The sequence below is a fragment of the Malaclemys terrapin genome, chromosome 19 (genome assembly GCF_027887155.1).
Source record: "Malaclemys terrapin pileata isolate rMalTer1 chromosome 19, rMalTer1.hap1, whole genome shotgun sequence".
In the NCBI taxonomy this organism is placed as follows: Eukaryota; Metazoa; Chordata; order Testudines; family Emydidae; genus Malaclemys; species Malaclemys terrapin.
In genome coordinates, this window is record NC_071523.1 from 19441326 (window position 1) to 19461432 (window position 20107).

Sequence of the window (20107 nt, forward strand, 5' to 3'; positions counted from 1 at the left end):
TAATGCCCCATTTTATAGACAAGGAAAATGAGGCACATAGAGGTTAGTAAGCTTTCGTTCGAAGGGATCAGAATCAGAGCCAGGATTACAAGTGAGGAGGTCTTGACTCCCAGTCCTGTGTTCAGACCATTCAGAGGGATAGACAAGACAGACATGCACAGTACTTATAAGTGATGCAATAAATATTTTACCAGCTAAATGAATTAACAAAACCCTTGAAGACCCAAGTACCTCGATAGTAAATCTCTACTAAGTAAATGTGAAAGGCAGGGAAGCTAGGACTGTTAACAGAACATCTGTTCTTGGCACTGGGGTGGTTAGTCTAATAGACATATCACTGCAAGAATTCCTTTTTAATCTGTTTAGTCACACTTCCCAGTGGAAAGCGAAAATGGCTTTTCTTTCCTTTCCCTTTCCCGTTTGAATCCATTGCACCTGACCCTTTTCCCTGGACAAGTTAAGGATGAGGTAAAATAAACGGCTCATTAATCAACCATACCAATGATACCAAATTAAGGCGGCTTGTAAACACAGTGAAACTTTAGATCGAACTGGTGAGTTTCAAAGCCCGAGCAGCATGCAATAGCACGAGATGAAAGGTAGATAAATGCAGGCAATAGATAAAACAATCTAACCAGAAATGCTAAATCAGAGCAGGCTGGTCTGAGAGCAGCAGAAAAAGACCAGGGGTGAGATTAGTTAGCAAATTTCACATGCAATCCCTGCAGAATGTTCTTGTAATATAAGCAAACATTATTCTGGGATGTAACATTGGAATACTGTGTATTTTGTAAGTCCAGGGAGGTTTCTGTATTCCTCAGTCCCAGGAAGACCATGGATAGAGTTGTGGGTACAGTTCTGGGAGCCACAAAACAGAAAAAGACCTTGACAAACTGGAGTATCCAAAGAAAAGGTATAAAAATAATTACAAGAGTAGAGGATACGACCTGTAAGGAGAGTCTGATGGGAGTGTGCAAGGGAGAAGAGGCAGCCAAGCAGGGAACATGCGAACAATCCAGAAATACTCAAGAGGTACTAACTAAAAGGAAGAGAACGAAGGGGCAGACAAGGGAAATTGACGCCTGATATATGGAGTAAGGTCCATCAAGCAATGGAATAATCCACTGTGGAAGTCAGAGATGCTCCTTGGCTATGTTCACTCAAAGAATACTGGGTGTCACGTGTAAAGGAGTGGAGTAGAGCTGCTCCTGCATTCGTGAGTGTAGCAGGCATGTTGCCTACAGGTATGACACAGAGCAACGGGGCCCCGCGGCTCAAACCCTGCAGGGCTGAAGCCAGGAGTGGGCACAGGGCTGAAGCCAGCGTGGCCCAGCCCCCCGTCTAAAGCCGGGAGCAGCGTGGGGCTGAAGCCAACGTGCCCCCCCCCCAGCCTGAAGCCAGGAGCCCCAGCGCCACCCCACCCCACCCCAAAGCTGGGAGCCACGCGGGACTGAAGCCCTGAGCCCTGGGTACCTTGTTTTATGACTCTTGGTCAAAATGTTGCAGGTTATATCGTGATATGCTTTGACAATGCTAGCCCTAGTTGTGTTTGAGACTTTAGACTCTCCAGTTTTTCTGCTGAGATGGAGCTTCTCACTTGAGAACGGATCTAGGAAGCCAGTGCTAGTTAGATTCTGCAGTCACACTTGCAAACCCTGTGCAGTCTCCTTATTGATAACGCTGCTGGTACCAACTGGGTCAGCACTTCGGTCTCGTAGTGTACTAGCTGCAATCAGCTTGATAGATGGATTTATTTGTTATTGAGGTGCAATAGCAATTCCATAATTAAGGCTGCATCCTATTTTTGCCTTTGAGGAGACTTTAAAGCCTCTTATTTAGTGAGACATATGTGCCCACTGTCTCTACGCCTCTATGTGAAAGGCTCCATCATCTCCAAACTCTGTTCCTCAATAGTCCCATCCCTGAACCTTGAACTCCCGCCTGAATCTGTTTGAGATTCAAACACAACCCCCTCAGCGCAGCTATAGGATTAAACCGACACTATGCTTGAAGTCAGTCAATAGGCAGCCTTTCAGTTCATAGGAGAATGGGGAATAAAGAACTAATAAGTTTCCCAAATAACTCAAAAAAGAGAAAGCTGAGTGGAAACATTTTTCCACACCGCCCACCCAGCCCTGGCTAAAGCTGTGTGTCTCTCTGCCTTACCTCTGTCTGCACTTGTTGGGCAGTCATGGGAAAGATGCCAGGCAGATGACTTACATACCACAATGTCATAAAACAGAAGAACAGGGTACATTAAAAGTATGACAATGAACCTATTGTTCTAGTGGCTGATGTGTTCAGACACATTCCACGATTGCAAATTCTGATTTTTGCTGAAAGTTTCAAAACTTTTGATTGCAGGGGCGTGAATTCACTCCAAACTATTTTTTACACTTTGCTAAAGGAAACAATGGTGCAAGCAAAGGAGAGACACTGGTTTTAAAACCCCAAGACCAGTGTACTTGACAGTAGTAACATTTGTCAAATGATACAAAATGTTTTTCGTTTTGTTTTTTTAAAAGGTGGGAAAAATGGAACTAGAGTAAAATTGTGCTGGACTTTGCTTGTTTAAATTGTAAGTTGTTTTCTGGCAGCCCTGTCCACATTACATCTGCAACTGCACTATTAACTAGAGCTGGGTGAATATTTTGGGCAAATAGTAAGTTCACTGACAAATGCAGTTTCGTGGCAACTGAAATCACTTGCAAATTCAGGTCAAAAATGTCACTTAGAAATTAGGTTCAAAATGATTTGTTCAACTCAAACAAAACGTTTTTTTGTTTTTTCATTTGTGTGAGGAAAATCTGGGGGAAAAAATCAGTTTCCGTTTGAAACTAAATTTTTTTTTCTGGTTTTTCAGTTCTGCCACCAAACCGAAAAATAAATTATTCACTCAGCTCTGCTACCAATAACATGGGCTATTGCTAGCATGGGGACTTTTAAATATGGTTGTGTGTAGCAGACATTCTGTTAGCAATCCTCACAAGAACTTAGTTTTTCCAACCACCCTTCTAGCTAAACACCAGAGGTGAAATTCTGGCCCCATTGAGGTCAATGGCAAAACTTAGTCCCATGGACTTCAGTGGGGCCAGGATTTTACCCCACATAGTCAGTTGCACAGCCTGAGTAGAACAGCTCTTAGAAAATTAAACCCAAGGTTGGATGAGAAACCAAGCTAGCACCCTGCTACCTGCTTGTTATCAGCATTATTTTCACCTGACTACAAAGAGAAGCCTCCTCTAACATGGCTTCATGAAGATTTTTTACTTACCCAGTTTGGGAGCATGTTAGGGCATTTGGCTGCTATTTGAACTGAAAATGGCAATTGATCAGAAAGAGAATTAGAAGATGAAACAGCCACTTTATCTGCTAATACACAACATTATGTAGTGGCAACAGTACCTGTTGATATTGATCCCTCGAAGGGGAACTTGTACTCACTAGAGTCTGCCACATCTCTAAAAACTGCTGTAAAGAGGCAAGGACTTGTTTTTTTTCCCCCCAAACAATGCAAAAATCTGTGTTAAAGCAACATACAGATGGAGATACTAAATGCTCCAAAGAGTAACCCACCATTCATAGTACATTCAAAAAGGAAACAGAATAATATTTATAAAAATATTTGAAGGCATGATAGAATTATCATCACCCTATACGTGAGGTGATGAATTGCCCTGAACTAGAGTCTGATTAAGCCACATGCAGTAATGAGTGTTTCCTGTTCTAGTCTCAGCCAATCCACAATCCAGGAGCTGGTCTGCTGACTCTCAGGGCAGGTATATAAGCATCCCAGGAGAGACAGCAGCTCCATCCACCCAACGTCACTTCACAGCTCAGAATTCTCCCCTGCCTGACAGTGGTGATGGATTCCATAGACCTTAGCCTTGTCCAGCTCTACACCTGCCTTGTTCCAGTCCCACTCTTCACTCCTGATTCTGGCTCCAGTTTTCCGCCTGACTGCCACCACACAGACAACTAGGCCCAACTTCCACTGCTTCAACCACAAGGCATGATCAACCACGTCTCGGTTTCTGCCACTACACGCAACATATTAAGGACACTCCATATCATGTTTACAATACGCACCTAAATAGGTTAGATAGTTTTGGTGGGGTGAGATCACTATGGGATTGTTATGAGATATAGTTACTCTCAGCATTCAGTCACCAATTCAAATTCAATTCATGTCCAGAGAGGTGAAAGTTGGTACCATGAGTGGTTGTTATTCAACATGAATAATGAAGTAAGTTTGGCAACCTCTGTCTAGTTCATAGTTGGGTACCCACAGCACTATATGGCTCTGTTGTTGCTAGTCTCAGCAGAGGTACCCAGGACTGCATAAGTTATGACAGCTCTTCCTTCTAGACATGCTCCCTCCAGACCACAGATGAAAACAGTATGGGTACATACGCACTACTACTGCCTGCTCCGTGGATACGGGGACTTCAGTCCTCAGGGCTGCCAAACCAGACCCAAACACCAGTGGTGAACTCATTTTAAACAGAGACTATTTCTTAACTGTGAAAAAGAAATGCTCTTTCTAATTCAGTCCTCTGATGGGACTGAATCACATGCCAGATGGCAGGAGTTAATTGAAAGATCATGGATCCATGGAAGATGTTGCATGAGATCTTCTCAACTCGTCAATAAGTCAGTCAAACTCTGGGACAGCCAATCACTTCCCAGAAATTTTTACCATTCCTTCTGGGTCAGAGGAAAGCCTGCATCCTTGTTTCTGAGATCCCACCCATTAACCAATCAATCTCCAGTATAGGACAAAAGGAGTGACTTTTTTCTCCTCTTTTTTTTTTCCTTTTAACTGCATTTTTCATTTTCTACATCTTTTACCATGAGTGACTCAACATAACAAATCCCTCCAATACTAGTTAGCGTGAGGCACGTGTTTCCCCAAGAATTAAATTACATCTGTAACAGGGGCTGCCAAGTCCTCAGAGCAGGTCGTTGGGATTCAAGTGTTTTTTGTAAAGTTTCCTACCCTGAACGCAAACATCAAGTCCTGGAGTTTTCACCTCTACCCCAAACCCCACTGATGTTATTGTGTGGTTGTTTGTCTAACAGATACATCAAAGGGGAAGACTCCAAAGGGGCCTGCGATTTGGTGTCACCAAAATATCGCAAGGGCCATTAATCAAGTCACATGATGCAGACAGTAAAACAGCGGCCTTTGCCCCCGTGGCTCATGCTCTCGGGATATTCTCAACAAAGATGCGAATTCCATCTCAACTTTGGGAACCTCTGTGTCCAACGTGGAACCAAGGAGGAGGACACGATGCTGAGCCCCTCACACTTTGGAGCCCAGATTGTTTTATTCAAAGTCCAACAGGATTTCCAGTAAGAAAAGCAAGTTTCAAACTTTAAATATCTCTTTGTGTTTCTTGTGCCTTTACTTAAAAACCCCCTACAATAATGGATCTAGGCCTATTAACTCTTCTTTACAGATCCCTTAACAAACAGGGTATTTGAAGGTGATTTCTAGTTCTGATGTACAAATAAGAGTAAATTTAAACTGCTTCAGATAAAGCAGAGTACACCACCCTGCCACAGGAGTAAGAATTTTTGCTGATGAGCTCAACACAAGCACCATTATTCATCACTATTTTGTCCTTCATATAATTATTTACTGTGACCCTCTGAGCCCCTCAATGCCAAGTGGCAAAGGGTTCACTGTTTTGTAAAAGTGACTTGTATCAGGCCTGACAAACTCACTACACCTAACACACCGCTTTCATGGTATTTATCCATAAATAGTGTCTTGTAAGATGTCAAATGAAAGCCAGTGACACACTGGTTATAAATATCATTGCAAATGATATGTATGGACACTCTATAAGGAGTTCTATATACACACAATGAAAATGAAACAAAGCAGAGTTCAGAATTGGGTTTTCTGTCAGACAAAGCGTGTCTATTCACCTATCCCTTTCTGTGTCATAAATTAAGCACTGTACGCCAGATACAATGGGAGCTACATTTACATTCCAAGTCAACAGAACCCTGTGAAGTCAAAGAGTACAGAGGGGAAAAAAGCAAAGAGGGAGAAGACTTATCTGGTGGTACACTTCAAAAGGACACACTTCAAAAGTTTTCTGGACTATTTCTGTGCGGACAGGGACAGCACCCGGTTATCTATCACTGAGGAAACAAGAAAGAGAACACTTTGTGCATCCATGAATGGTGGATCCCAACCATGCCGGTTGGTGATGCTGGGAAGTTGCTTGAGATGAGAACTTAATTCAGACAAGGATTTTAGTGTGTTAAAGTTACGTTTAGACTCCAAAAGAGTGTTATCCTTTTGTTTCGTATGTAACCATGCTGTTTCTAATATTCTTACGCACTACTCATTTGAGTCTTTGATTCTCTGTTCTATGTTATTAAACTTGTTCTTGTTTTTATTATAAATACATCTTGGTGCTGTGTTATTGAGCCACGTGTGACTCCTCAGTTGAATCAAACAAGCAAACCTGCTAATTATTGTGAGTGTCCAGCAACGGGAGCTGAACACTGCAGGGAATGCACTTAGACGGGTTCGGGGGCTGGGGTGCACCTTTTGATACCTGCAAGGCAAAGTAAGCGCTGGCAGAACTCTGAGGCTAGTGCTTGAGCGGCAGAGAGGCTGGCGGTGTCCAGGAGCTGACATGCAGAAATACAAAAAGGAGGCAATGAGGTGACTCTCAGTCTTGGGAACCCAGAGGAAGCATCAATATTACACCTGAACAAAGTGACTGCAAATTTTGTGTAAAACACCATTCAAATCAGAACCCACTTTGAACAGATATAAGTGACCACACAAGGATCAAAATTTTGGCGAGTCAGTCCCAAAAACTTTGGATGAGGAGATTATTGAAACCACGTTAGAGTGGAAATTGGATTGGTAATATCATAAGAGACTTGTGATATTTCCAGCACCTGTCAGTTTAGACAGGACTGGAAATGCCATAGGAATAGACTCGCTCATGAAATGTCTGCCCTTTATGGTCCCTGCTATTTAAAAACAAAACAAAAAGTTGAGTCTATGTTTGGGGCAAAGGTTCATGTCAATTTTAATTTTAGCCAAACCATTTTGCCCATCTCTATTGTATAACAGCACCACGTGGTCTGTACTAGAGAGTGTAATTGTGGTTCACTCCCACCAGTATCATGAACCCCTTAATCATCTGAGAAACTAAACCTTGTCCAGGGAATACTGGGGAAACTCAAAATGCCTTAACTTGGCTCAGATAAGGACAAAGCTGTTTACTTCACACATCTTGATAGTGTGTGTAACAAGCCAGGAAATACTTTTCAGCTATTTTAAACAAAACATGACAAATATACCAAACTGGCAAGGGTGCAACATTTTTTCTCAAAAATTCCTCAATGTCCAAATCAATGTTCACTAAGTTGGCTCTCTCCCAGTATGTCAATAATGTTTATTAATTACTTTGAATAGTTTCTGCTTTCTCCCACTAAGCAAATAAGTGCAGTAAACTGATAATTCTACCACAAAACATGTGACAATACTAATATATCAATATCACATGCTGAGTTGGTTGCTTTAACTCTTACTTAAGAAAATATGTTTTCTTTATATTTTTAATGCTGTAAAAACTTGGTAAAGGTGTCCATTTCATACAATTTCAGCTAGTGCTGGGATTGGCATATATTCAGAAAAAATACAGCTAATTCTTGGCTCTGGTTAGCAAATAATCTCTTGCAATAGTCTGACACTGAGGTCCAGCCATTCCAAACATGCAGAACTGGTATAGAAGATAATTTCCGAGGGGTGGGGGGAGGGGGGGAAAACTCTAGTAGAAAACTACAGGCTATATAACAGACGTGGGCAAACTATGGCCTGCGGGCCACATCTGGCTCGCGGGACCGTCCTGCCCAGCCCTTGAGCTCCCAGCTGGGGAGGCTAGGCCCCGGCCCCTTCCCTGCAGCCACGCTGCCGTGCGGGCAGTTGCGCACTCCTGCCACACAGTGTGGCGGCGTGTCTGGGTCTGGCCAGGTGGTGTGGCTGCCAGACATGCTGCTCTGAGCAGCATGGTAAAGGGGCCGGGGGGGTTGGAAAGGGGCAGGGGGTCCTGGGTGGCAGTCAGGGGACAGGGAGCAGTTGGATGGGGCAGAGGTTCTGGGGGGCGGTCAGGAGACGGGGAGTTGGGTAAGCATGGGAGTCTCGGGGGGCCTGTCAGGGGACAGAGGTGTGGATACGGGTCAGGGGACAGGGAACAGTGGGGGTGGGATAGGCATGGGGTCCCAGGGGGCCTGTCAAGGGGCGGGGGTGTGGACAGGGGTCAGAGCAGTCAGGAGACTGGGAGCAGGGGGGGTTGGATGGGGGTGGGGTCCCGGGGGCGGTTAGGGGCGGGGATCCTGGAAGGGGGCGGTTAGGGGACAAGGAGCAGGGGGGGCTGGATGGGTCGGGGAATTCTGAGGGGGGCAGTCAGGGGGCAGGAAGTGGGAGGGGTCGGATGGGGGCGGGGGCCAAGCTGTTTGGGGAGGCACAGCCTTCCCTACCCAGCCCACCATGGAATTTTGCAACCCCAATGTGGCCCTCAGGCCAAAAAGTTTGCCCACCCCTGCTGTATAATGATAATGAATTCAAGATCTAAGGGGGAAATGTCCATATGACTGAGGCTTACTTTGGGGCCTAGACTATTACATTTCACAGTCACCTAATTTTCACTTTACAGAACATACAAATGTGTATCTCTTTGCCTATTTTGTGGAAATAGCAACTTCAAAGTGGAAGATGGGGAACAATGTAAGATAGACGCTTTTGGTGAAATCCCAGCCCTGTTAAGACAATGGCAAAACTCCCGTTGACTTCAATAGGGCCAGGATTCACCTATAAAGCCTGATTTTTCATCCTAGCCTCAAACCAGACAGCCTTTTCCCACCTCTGTGCGTGCAACTGGTATCATTTTAGATGTCCATGCTACTGATTGTGCCCAGAAACTGAGCACTTACGCTGGATGAGTGAATGACATCAGGAGTGTGTGGGTAGAGGAAAGAGAGCTTGTCCTTTAAAATCTAGTTGTTAGGACTCTAACTTTTGGCTGGGCTACTCTGTGGGTAAAGTCATGGACCTATCAAACCCTTCTTATAAACATAATGATTCATGCCTAAACCATGGTGTGGACTGGTACTAACACGGTAGAAAATGAGAAAACTAATCCTCTTGGAAGTTGAGCATTACCACCAGGCCTCTGTAGAATTATCTATTAATTCTTCCTACTGGCTATGGAGCTGTCCATTATAGTCACATTCTGTATTACCCTCAATCACGTGATTAAAACTACTATTCCCAAGGTAATTTAAACACAAAAATGTAACATTCCCCTCAGACACAATTTTAGAAGAGATGACAGTACTGATGCTGAACAGAAGGCTACATGACTTTGGACAGACCCTGCCACTCTCTGAGGAGCATTAAAATGACATTCTGTGTCCAGCCAGTCTGAAATGGTTATTAGGAAATGACATGAGACAAGGCATTCCCAGCAGGGGATGGCAAAAGGGGTGTCAGCTAGTAGTTTTTAATGGCTTGGACCCTTGCTGAAGGGCATTTTTTAATATCAACATAAAAACAAGAGCAAATATATGTAGAAAACAGGCAGAAGGGGATGGGACAGGGACTTTGACTGTAATAAGCAAGCGGAGAGTAAGATGAAATTGGATTTTCTATTCAAGCATTTAGATACCATGGCCGGGTCTATGCTCACATTTTCTTTCTAATTTCCCACAGCTGCACTAGCACCAGTACAGCTTCACCAGTTCAAAGGAAGATAAACTTGACACCTGGACATTAGAAAGGCCAACTTAGCTAGATATTTCCGTCTAGGAGCAGCTTTTACACATGAATCCACAACATTCCATATTTTGGATGCCCCGTCATTTGTCATTCCCATGCCCATTGTCAAGGAGAGTTTCAATGTTCAAAGGCCAGTGCAAGTTTACCACTGTTTAGATGGAGCCAAGTGGCGTGTCAGTCACGGGGGGAAGGAATAGGCGAGCGCTTGTAAGAGGAGCATTTTATGTGGAAGTGGGTAAAAGGAATGGATATTTCAGTCCTGGCACAGAGAAGACTTTTCTTTGGCATCACAGACTCCGTTCTGAGGCCTGTTAACTTACTCTAAAATCTCAAAGGTGCTGGCTGATTTAAGATTGTTTTATTCAAGTCTGGATTTGATGTTGGAAAACTCAAGGCAATTCTGCCTTTCCAGGATGTGTGTTTTAGGTTTCAGCCACCATGCTGTAAATTAGTAGGAAATGGAAAGAAATGGAGAAATATTTCAACAGAGGCTTCTCGCTCACTGATCACCATCCAACCACCCCAGAATGAGGTATCAAATTCTGCCAGATTTCCACTCAAAACCATAAATTTCTCCCCAAAATTAGAAACCCCACCGAAGTTCACTTGAAATCTTTCCAAATTCACATATTTTGCATTGCTCTCTCTCTCACCTAGCTGAAGAGACTCAAGGAAATTTAACAAGCTAAAATAATTAGCAAGTCTGTCTGCCTTATTGCAATAAAAGAAAATGTTCTTTCAGCAATTGTCCCAACTGGTGGTTTGTCAGTACTGCAATATAATTGATAAATTATATTACTAGTGCTAGCTTTCCTACTTGGGAGCATTAGTGCAGAATACTGCAGAGTATTGTTATTTAATAAGAGCAGGCTTCTTTAAACTACAAATATAAACAACCTGTTTTCCGAGCATACTTCCCCTTTCCTTGAATAATCAGAACAAATCTGTCCACTTAAAACCAGCTCAGCACAAAAGTTTTCCAAAACATTGTCAAGAAGCCTAAAATGCTTTGAAACCACAAACAGCCCTTCTCCTCTCACAGACGGGACACAGCTGGGAATGGGCACAAACAGAACCGTTACATTCCTGAAGAGAGAGCTTGCAGTGATTTCACTTCACAAAAGCAAGTTCTATTAGGAGTGAGATAATAACATGTTGTTCGACAGAGAGATATACTAGATGGCCTCTCCCGGCTAATGGCCTTTCATTCCCTTGGAAATCTGGCTGAAATTTAAGATACCATTGCTGCCTCCCAGTAGCCAGAAGAGGCGTTCAAATGGAAGGTACCCTAGGTGAAGGAATAAAAGACATACTGTAATTGAGTGTACAAGTGAAACCAAGCAGTTAAGCTGCAATCAATCATCTATGGAGCATGTAGTTGGTGTCTGTTTTGTATTTGCTCTCCTAGTTACAATTGTTGTCATAAAGGAAAACAAAAGTCCCACACTTGGTCCCAGCCAATATACTAAAGCTAAACCTGATTTCCTCCTATTCCTTCTCATGAGGGGAAGGTGTTGGATGTCAATATAATTGAAATCTTATTTTGCATCCTGAAATTACAAAAAGAGGAAGAATTCTACCAGAGTACGGGATGATCCCAGGGGTCTGGGATCAACTGGGAACAACTATACTGGTCCATGTGCAATCACATACCCCACCCCCAAAATATGCCCAGTCTCTCCTACACACTCCACACAGTACTACTCCAGACCATACACACCTCCCTCACAAACCCCCATCCAACCTCCCTAAACCCTATTATTCCTACCCCCCACCACACACCATCTACACTATTATTTATCTTGCAAGTCATCCTGAGATACAATCTGTGTGGAAGACCGTATTTTAAATACAGCTGGATTGTACAGAAGAAGAGGGGTAAGGGTTCTGAACAGCAGAAGAAGGGCAAACACTACAGACAGACACTTAAAAGCACCCACTACAACAGCTGATTCTTACTCTACAAATCACATGGAGATCCGATCTGTTCTCTAAAAACCTCTAAGCATAACTCTGTTATAAAATTTAGCAAGGCCTAGCTTTATAACTTCAGAAGTTCTAAGGCTACAATGCAATTCTTTGTAACATACATGCAGCTGTAGGAGCCAAGGGAATTCATCAAAGCCCCCAATGGCTGGCCCACGCCAGTAGGCTGTCATCCCATTCCTACCTTCACACGCCTTCCCGTCTCCCTTCAGCCTCAGCCCATCGGGGCACTTGCAGTAGAAGCTCCCAATCGTATTGCAGCACTGGGACTCACAACCACCATTGCTGGCTTCGCATTCATTGACATCTGAAAGTGATGAGAAATTGGGGGGAAATGTGAGAGATTTTAGTGGAGAGCCAAACCAGAAGGATGATTAATGTAAGATAAAAGTGTGTATCTGTTCCAAACACATCTCTCTCTTTTATTTTTTAATTAGATATCTAGTGCCAATAGTAAAAAAAATAAAGGGTAAACTCCTGAGTGCATGCTAAGGGATACATTTTAAAGCTTAAAATGTTGCTACGAAATAGGTACTTTCCCCACCGAACATACAGTACATGTGTTTGCATCCACAGAGATATTTACACTCACATATATCCTGTTTCCCCCAGTAATACCCATTTGTGCATGAAAAATTAAAGACTGGGATAATGGGTGCACCTTTGTATTTTGCAAAAGCAATTTATGACTTAAGGTTTGAAAATAGCCTCGTACGTTATTTTTAAAAAGGATCAGATATTTGCATGGGTAAGAAGAGATGCAGGATAAAAACCACAAGGATTTGCAATCCTCGTATTTCAGTTGGTCACCAGTTGAAAGAGCAAGAAACTTCCCATCATGTAATCAAATTTCACAGTTAGCTGCAATGTAGAAGGTTTAAGGCTTTCATTGCAACATTCAGAAATAGCCACAAACACCAGACCTTATGGACCATCAGTCTTGTCCTATGAAACAGTTCTCCTGTTTATTTCCATATTAAGAGAGGATAAAGTGCTATTGTGATGTTGTAATTTATACTTGCAGCTATGACATAACCTAAACAATCGTGAGTTCAAACCAGAGAGCACTGTTAATAACAGAAAATATCAAAACTATAAGAATTGCAATAATTCCTTAATACCAAAATTCCCCGATCAAAGAGGTTTCAGTTTCCAGACCTGCCCAAAATGACTAATTTGCTGATACGCATAAAGAAAGGGAGCATTTATGTAGAACTAAGGAAGGATGAGATGTAGCAAAGTAACTGGTTAGCAGGAGCTGGCTACTTCTCAGCCAAACTTGTTAAACACCCACTATCCTCTTATGGAGAAAACTGAACAATATTTTGTATTTTCTGTATTTCTATTTCAACCCCCTTTCCACCCCACCTTTGTTGCTTATTATTCATCTGAGGTTGCAGTTTTCTTCTTGTGACATCATCATGCACATGACTATGGCATCACAGATAAATCCCTAAGTAACAATGACCCTTTTTGCATACCAGTATCCAATAGGGCAACAATGACTCTTGGAAGGTCTCAATTTTTTTGTGCACCATCGTTTGATGATCTGATGCAGAATCGGCGCTAGGCATAAGCAGACTAAGCCATTGCTTAGGGCCCTGAGCAGCTCAAGGGGGCCTGCGATTCACTTTTTATGTGCTGGGGGAGGCCAAATATTCCTGCTTGGGGCCCCAGTGGGCTAACACCACCTCTGATCGGATGCCAACTTCTTCATGTGTATATTTCACCAGCACTTCACCAGTGATGCACTCCTTGTGACCAGCAGCTCTCTAGGCCTCCAACAGGCACTCCCAGCTCCTAAAGTTCTAGTTCAAATAGGAATTAATTCTGGGACATCCTATGGCCTGTATTATATGGGTGGGCTGGGGTGGGGCATAGCAGACCAAATGATCACAGTGGTCCCTTCTGGCCTTATAAGCTATGAATCTATGAAAGGCCCAGCAGAGTGAAAGGCACAGGGTCGCATGAAAGCTGAGTCTTCCACATGGAAGAGGAGATCACAGCAAGTAGTCACATGGCTGACCCCACTGGTGTCTTTGAATAGTCTAATGAGCCCATTCAAATGCTCATGCACAACACATCACGGATAATTATTAATGAGGGGACGTGAAGGAAGCAGGAGAAATCCATTGTCAAATGATGCATAGCAGGAACTTTCAAAAACACACTTGACAGAGTAAAACAAAAGCAGAAATCTTTACTGACATGGGAAGCCCAAAGGATAAAATGAATCCATCTCTCACCAACTACTAGGAGTCCAGAGTTTAAAAAAATAAAAAAAGTAAAAGACTAATCATCCCAAATCAAACGGCTGGTTTCCAAGATAATTTTGCACGTTTTGCTCGCATTGTCAAAGAAAACAAGCAAAAAGCCCATCTCAGCCTCTCAGAATCTACCATTTCTGCTTTTATACTCGATACCAATTTTCAGACCTTTAATTCCAGATCAGTTCTGGATGCCATCAAGTTTCATGTGTAGCTTGTTTAATAAGCTTCAGCAGTGTGTGGTATCTCTTACATTGCATTCTGCTCAATTATTTCTTGCTGGCAACCTATAGGGAATAATTTTCACTGAATAGCTGGCAGCTGCTGGTCATTTCAGCAAATACTCCCACAGACAAGAGAGAGTGTCTTTCTGACACCAAATGTCATTACTTACCCAACATAGTTTAACTTGTGTGTCAGCTTTTAAAAGCAAACTCTTTAATCCTCTGTTGAAGAAAAGGTAGAACCATTATGATAAATTTGCACCCACAATTCCTGAATGATTACCAACTGAGAGAAGGGGAAAGCAGCATTCTTCTTTTTGGTTCTTCTGTTATCTAAGGACAAGATGACACTATTCTTTAACTGAACTGTGTGCTATAGGCCAATGGCACAGAAGAAACTCTGTGGGCATAAAGTAATGCCCAGCTGTCAGAATCAGAAACAGATTTAAGAATCAGAGCCCCAAATCAGCTGAAGTTTACACATCCCTTTCCCCGAACTTTGAGGCACATCCTCCCCATAATCCCTCTGGAAGCCATTATCTGGCTGCACGCCCCATCCTCTTAAGTAAGTGCCGGAGTTGCTTTCTGTAGTGTAACATTTTCATGGCTCACTGAAATATGTCAAAGTTATTTTAATTACTTCAAACCAACAGACTATCTTCATGAGCTGCCCATGTTCCTAATGTACAACATATAAGACTGCTAGAGAACCTCATACTAAAAGCCATTTCATACTTAAATCTCTCTGCAACCTGCAGCCAACAACTAAGGGACCAGCAAAAATCAACTGCCTAGCAGAAGTGAGAATTTAAGTGAAAATCAAACAAACCATAGTGGAAACCTTGAAGATAGTTTAACATGGTTGCTTAGATAGAGGGTTACCAAACAGCAATGTGTTCCCTTGTACAGGTGTCACTGCATATATCCTGACCTTCCCATACTATGGGTGCACCCAGGAGTAATACCCCATACCAGTTCAGAGGCACCAAATTCTGCAGCAACCTCTAAAGTGGCTTGTGCAAATAGGCTGCAGGGGAGATTTTTAGAAGACTCCACATCGTGGCTAAAAGAAAACAAATATTCTACCATGGCAATACTAGGACATTTCATATTTTCAGCTACAGAATCCAAACCAAACCCAAATTTGGAGATGTTATGTTCCGATCAGACATCTGAAATGTGTGGGGAGGTTTTAAAGAGATTTATTGGTTCACTATGAAATTCTTGACATTTGGTACTTAACAAGACATTCAAAAAATGTATTTGGGTTCAAGCAGATAGTTCTTTGCTTTGTAAAGAGAATGTGTTATTTAAACCTGTCAGAAAAAAAGGAGACCAGTATGGTTTTTAAGGCATTTGGTCTGGAAGTCAGAATCATGAGCTGCAAACTGTGTACTGTACTCTGTACATTTCCTTCGGCTACTGTAGCTAACTCATTTTCCTTCGCACACCCAGAGCTGAGAGCGCATGCTCACCTGCCTGCAGAAGTGGGAATCCTATTTCTAAACACACTGCAGTTAACTTTGATTAATCTGACTCCAAGTTCATCTGTATCAAAAGCCAAAGTAAGGCATAGTTCTTTGACAAGTTACTGGATACAAGTTAAGGCCAGGACCATTATTGCTGGTAGATCAAACACTGCACCTTGGAAGGAAGTCACTCTGTTCTTGCTTTGTAATGTTCATTTAAGAGTAATGCACAGACAGCTGGATGTCCATTGTCAGCATATACCATTCAGACAATAAACGCTAATGAAATTTAAGCTGAGCTAATGATTCTATATTATTTTAGACAAGTCACTTGCTCCAAAATAGATCCACCTGAAATCTTGCTAAAGTCAGCATGTGCCACAGGGAAAAGAAAAGAAGATTAACTGAACTCAGAACCAAGACTTCTCTGCAACCTTCCAGTCTGAGGAATGGAGATGACAGGTGTATTTGTCAATTTAAGGACTTAATCAATCAGCTACTTCTCTCATCTAGTGGCAAGGCCCAACTTGGCACTGCTCACATTTCTACAACTGAGTCTTTTAACTTGCATCCTGCAAGTCTGTAGACAGAACCTGCAGCAGCCAAAAACGAGCCTTCCTTTTGGACAAGCTGGTAGGACTTTGCTGACTCTGTCTCTTCTAAAGCTGTTCTTTGCAGATCTTAGAATCTTCATAAAAGGCCAGTTTTGTTTTTCTAGGCAGACATCATGGTACTAGTATATAAGACACAAACTGAGATGCGTATAGTATCTTTACAGAGGTAACAGTGAGTAATGAAAAACATTCTTGGTAAAACAATTAGGTTTTCACTTCACCTCTGAACTTGTTTGTTTCACTTTTTTTTTTAAGCAAGGGTCACTGTGACAGGCAGGTGCTTCAGGTCATTTGCCTTGATGGTCACAGACTTGGGGTCCAGTGGGTTACCCAAGAGATGAAGAGTCCAGTAATTGGGATCTTTGACTGAAGAAGCCTGCCTCTGACCATAAAGTCTTCAAGATTAGAGCCTCTCAGCTGATCTTAACTGCCACAACAGGATTCAGAGCAAGGTGTAAGGTGTAATATAAAGAACAGTTGCAAATTCTGGTAACTAGAATAAAATCCCTGCAATAAGAGTGGGAGTGCATGAGCTGTGAGGATATTCATCGTGCTGACATCCAGGATGATGCAGGTGTCCAAAAACTGATTCCTCATCAAGAGAGGTACCAGATGCAAAAGAGTTGCCGACGAAGATTCCAAGGCCAAAATATTGGGAAGCTGAGGGCTTGCACTTAGAATCATAGACTATCAGGGTTGGAAGGGAGCTCAGGAGGTCATCTAGTCCAACCCCCTGCTCAAAGCAGGACCAATTCCCAGCTAAATCATCCCAGGCAGGGCTTTGTCAAGCCTGACTTAAAAATCTCTAAGGAAGGAGATTCCACCACCTCCCTAGGTAACCCATTCCAGTGCTTCACCACCCTCCTAGTGAAAAAGTTTTTCCTAATATCCAACCTAAACCTCCCCCACTGCAACTTGAGACTGTTACTCCTTGTTCTGTCATCTGGTACCACTGAGAACAGTCAAGATCCTTCCTCTTTGGAACCCCCTTTCAGGTAATTGAAAGCAGCGATCAAATCCCCCCTCATTCTTCTCTTCTGCAGACTAAATAATCCCAATTCCCTCAGCCTCTCCTCATAAGTCATGTGCTCCAGCCCCCTAATCAATTTTTGGTGCCCTCCGCTGGACTCCTTCCAATTTTTCCTCATCCTTCTTGTAGTGTGGGGCCCAAAACTGGACACAGTACTCCAGATAAGGCCTCATCAATGCCTTATCAGCCGGATTACATTAGCCATCTGCTGTATGTCAGGAGGAAATCAGAATGTCACCAAATGAGAGCCACGACAAAATGCCAAAGAAAGAAGAGTATAAATTTTGGGGTAATACTCAAACCAACTCCTCAGTAACCACATCAAGCACACAGATCATCCTGCAAAGTAAAGGCACTTACCCATAGCACCTTCAATTATTATTATATTTTAACGTTACACCTCTGCTTAAGAAGATTCATGCTACTGTCATTATAGTTGGCTAACCTGTGAGGCATCGCAACCTACAATTCTTTGGATTGTAGGCTGCAGTGCTTCTCTGGTTAGCAAACTATTGAGGACAGCATTTTTAGGAAAATTAATAAACTGGCAAACCAAGAGCACTGAGCTCCAGTTGGTCACATTCAGACAAAACCACGAATCACAGTGTCTCAGTAAAAAGCATTCAGAGAGAAGCTTCCACGCACATAATCTTTAGCACCTCTGCAAAGTCAGAAGCTTCAATCTTTCTCCTGTATCTCATCCATGTTGCTTTTTGTTCTTGTAAAATGGATGCCTCCTGGTGGCAGCTTTAAAACAGTGCACAAGTTCTGTTCAGCGCTTATTATTTTAAACTGCTAGTTATTACTGCAATGTGTGGAATCTCTGATGCTTTGGGGAAATTTCTTGCTGTTTGTTATGTACAAACTTCAGCATAAAGATGAAATTCTTATGCACTATTTTAATTATTACTGTCTTTAATGTAGCCTGCAAATCTTCAAAACCAGGCTTGTGTCGTATACTTAAATAGAGGGGACAAACCCACCACTTTCCACCTGAAACTCCCCTGTCCCCAGATTTGGATAGTTTGATGAACTGAAACCGAGATTCCAAACCAACCTCTGCTTCTTGATTCTGCAAAAACGAAGTTTGAGTGATGAGGTTGTGCAGAACCAAAACTTGAACTAGGCCTTCTTGGCCCTTCTCCAGTTTAACAACCAGAGGCTAGTCTGGATATTTTCAGCTGGTGGGTAAACTCCACCCCTTTATCCATGAATTATACTGCAAGAGCTCTGTAAAAAGATACATTCCCAAAGAAATGCTCTGACTGCAGGAAGAAAGGAAGGCTCCGGGCAAAGCATGTCAGGAAGAATATGATCAGTCTCCCAGCCTGAACACTTATCCCATTTTCTAGAATCAAACCAAATGCAATGTTCTTATAGCTCTGTCCTCCCGGCATGTTTCATTCCTGCACTAGCTCTGCATTCCTAGATCTGTGACAAAGGCGGCAGTTGGAGTATTTTTATAATGACAGGCAGTACGTGGCATCTTGGGAAGTATCCTATTCTTGTGAGATTTCCAGCCCAAATATGCAGACCCAAATATGCAGACTGAATAATCTTGAACTGGAGCGTCTGCAGCTCCGAGAGCTTACCCAAACTCACCACAATCCTCCTCAAGTTTGAGATCCCCCATCACTAGAAGAAATTTCATGGCTCCTTCCACATGAATTTACTACATCAGAGCAGTCCAACAGCTGAAACACTGTTAAAACAAAACAACTGCTCCTCCAAAGAACGCTGCTTATCCCTAGATGACAAAGTAAGAGCTAGACAAGATGCTCAGATACTGTGGTGATCTGAGCTGTACAGATAAAACAGATGAGACAGGTGACAGAGAGAAAGATGTAGAAACAATCCCCCAGGAAGTGAGACAATGAGCACTTTCAGGAAATGAAAGCACTGCGTTCTCAAAATGATGACTACCGAGGAGCCAGGGTTATGCTGGAAAAGAACACCCTTCTGCTGCGGAGCCAGACATTCCATGTCAACTGTATAAGATGTTACGATGAAGGCAATCACACAAGTTCTGGAAGGACTTTGCAGCAGGCAGGCCAAAGAATAGAAAAAAAGCTAAAGTAAATGGAAGGAAATGAATGTGAAAAGGTGAAAACGCATGCATAAATGTCAGCGTGGAAACAAACACATACATTCCTGCAAAGAGAATTAACCTGGGGCCTGACATAGTATTTCTGGACCGTCCATGAAAAGCTATTCACAAAGACGTTCCTTTGGGTGGCGTTCTTTAGTCAGTATAACATTGGCAGTGGATTGTTTTTATAATAGCAAGAGAAAAAATTCAGATGTCTGCAGTGACCTGACCTGTCATGTTTACCTCTTAAAACCAATGGAGAATTAAGTACATTAAACATGAGGGCTGTGAAAGCCTATAATAAATTAGGTTTGGGGAGTTGGAAAATATAAGTAAGAATAAACGAGAAAAGCTCCAAGTTGTACAGGAAGATTTCAGGGGGTGAGCTGCTCTGAGTAATTTCTGTTTTTTATTATGATGCTGTCCAATTATATTTAATAAATGATGTCTGCAGCTTATATGGAATTGTTATTCTCATCTCAAACATTCACTATGCATTCTGAACCTTTGACAATTTACAAACTGTGAGACTTACAAATCACTTGGAGTGGGACAACTTGACATTTGTCTTTTGGCTGAAGCTGTGTTGAAATATGGCAGTGTTGGAAAAGGAG

At 42.6% G+C, this 20107-nt stretch overlaps 1 protein-coding gene across 2 annotated transcripts in view; it reads right to left on the reverse strand.

The window, feature by feature from the left end:
- Positions 1-20107, reverse strand: part of MEGF6 (multiple EGF like domains 6) — a 251091-nt gene that overhangs the window by 97051 nt on the left and 133933 nt on the right. For both annotated transcript variants that reach the window (XM_054008952.1, XM_054008951.1), the window contains exon 5: positions 11985-12107. In XM_054008952.1, coding sequence (XP_053864927.1) covers positions 11985-12107 — 123 coding nt within the window. The remainder of the gene's footprint in view (positions 1-11984; positions 12108-20107) is intronic.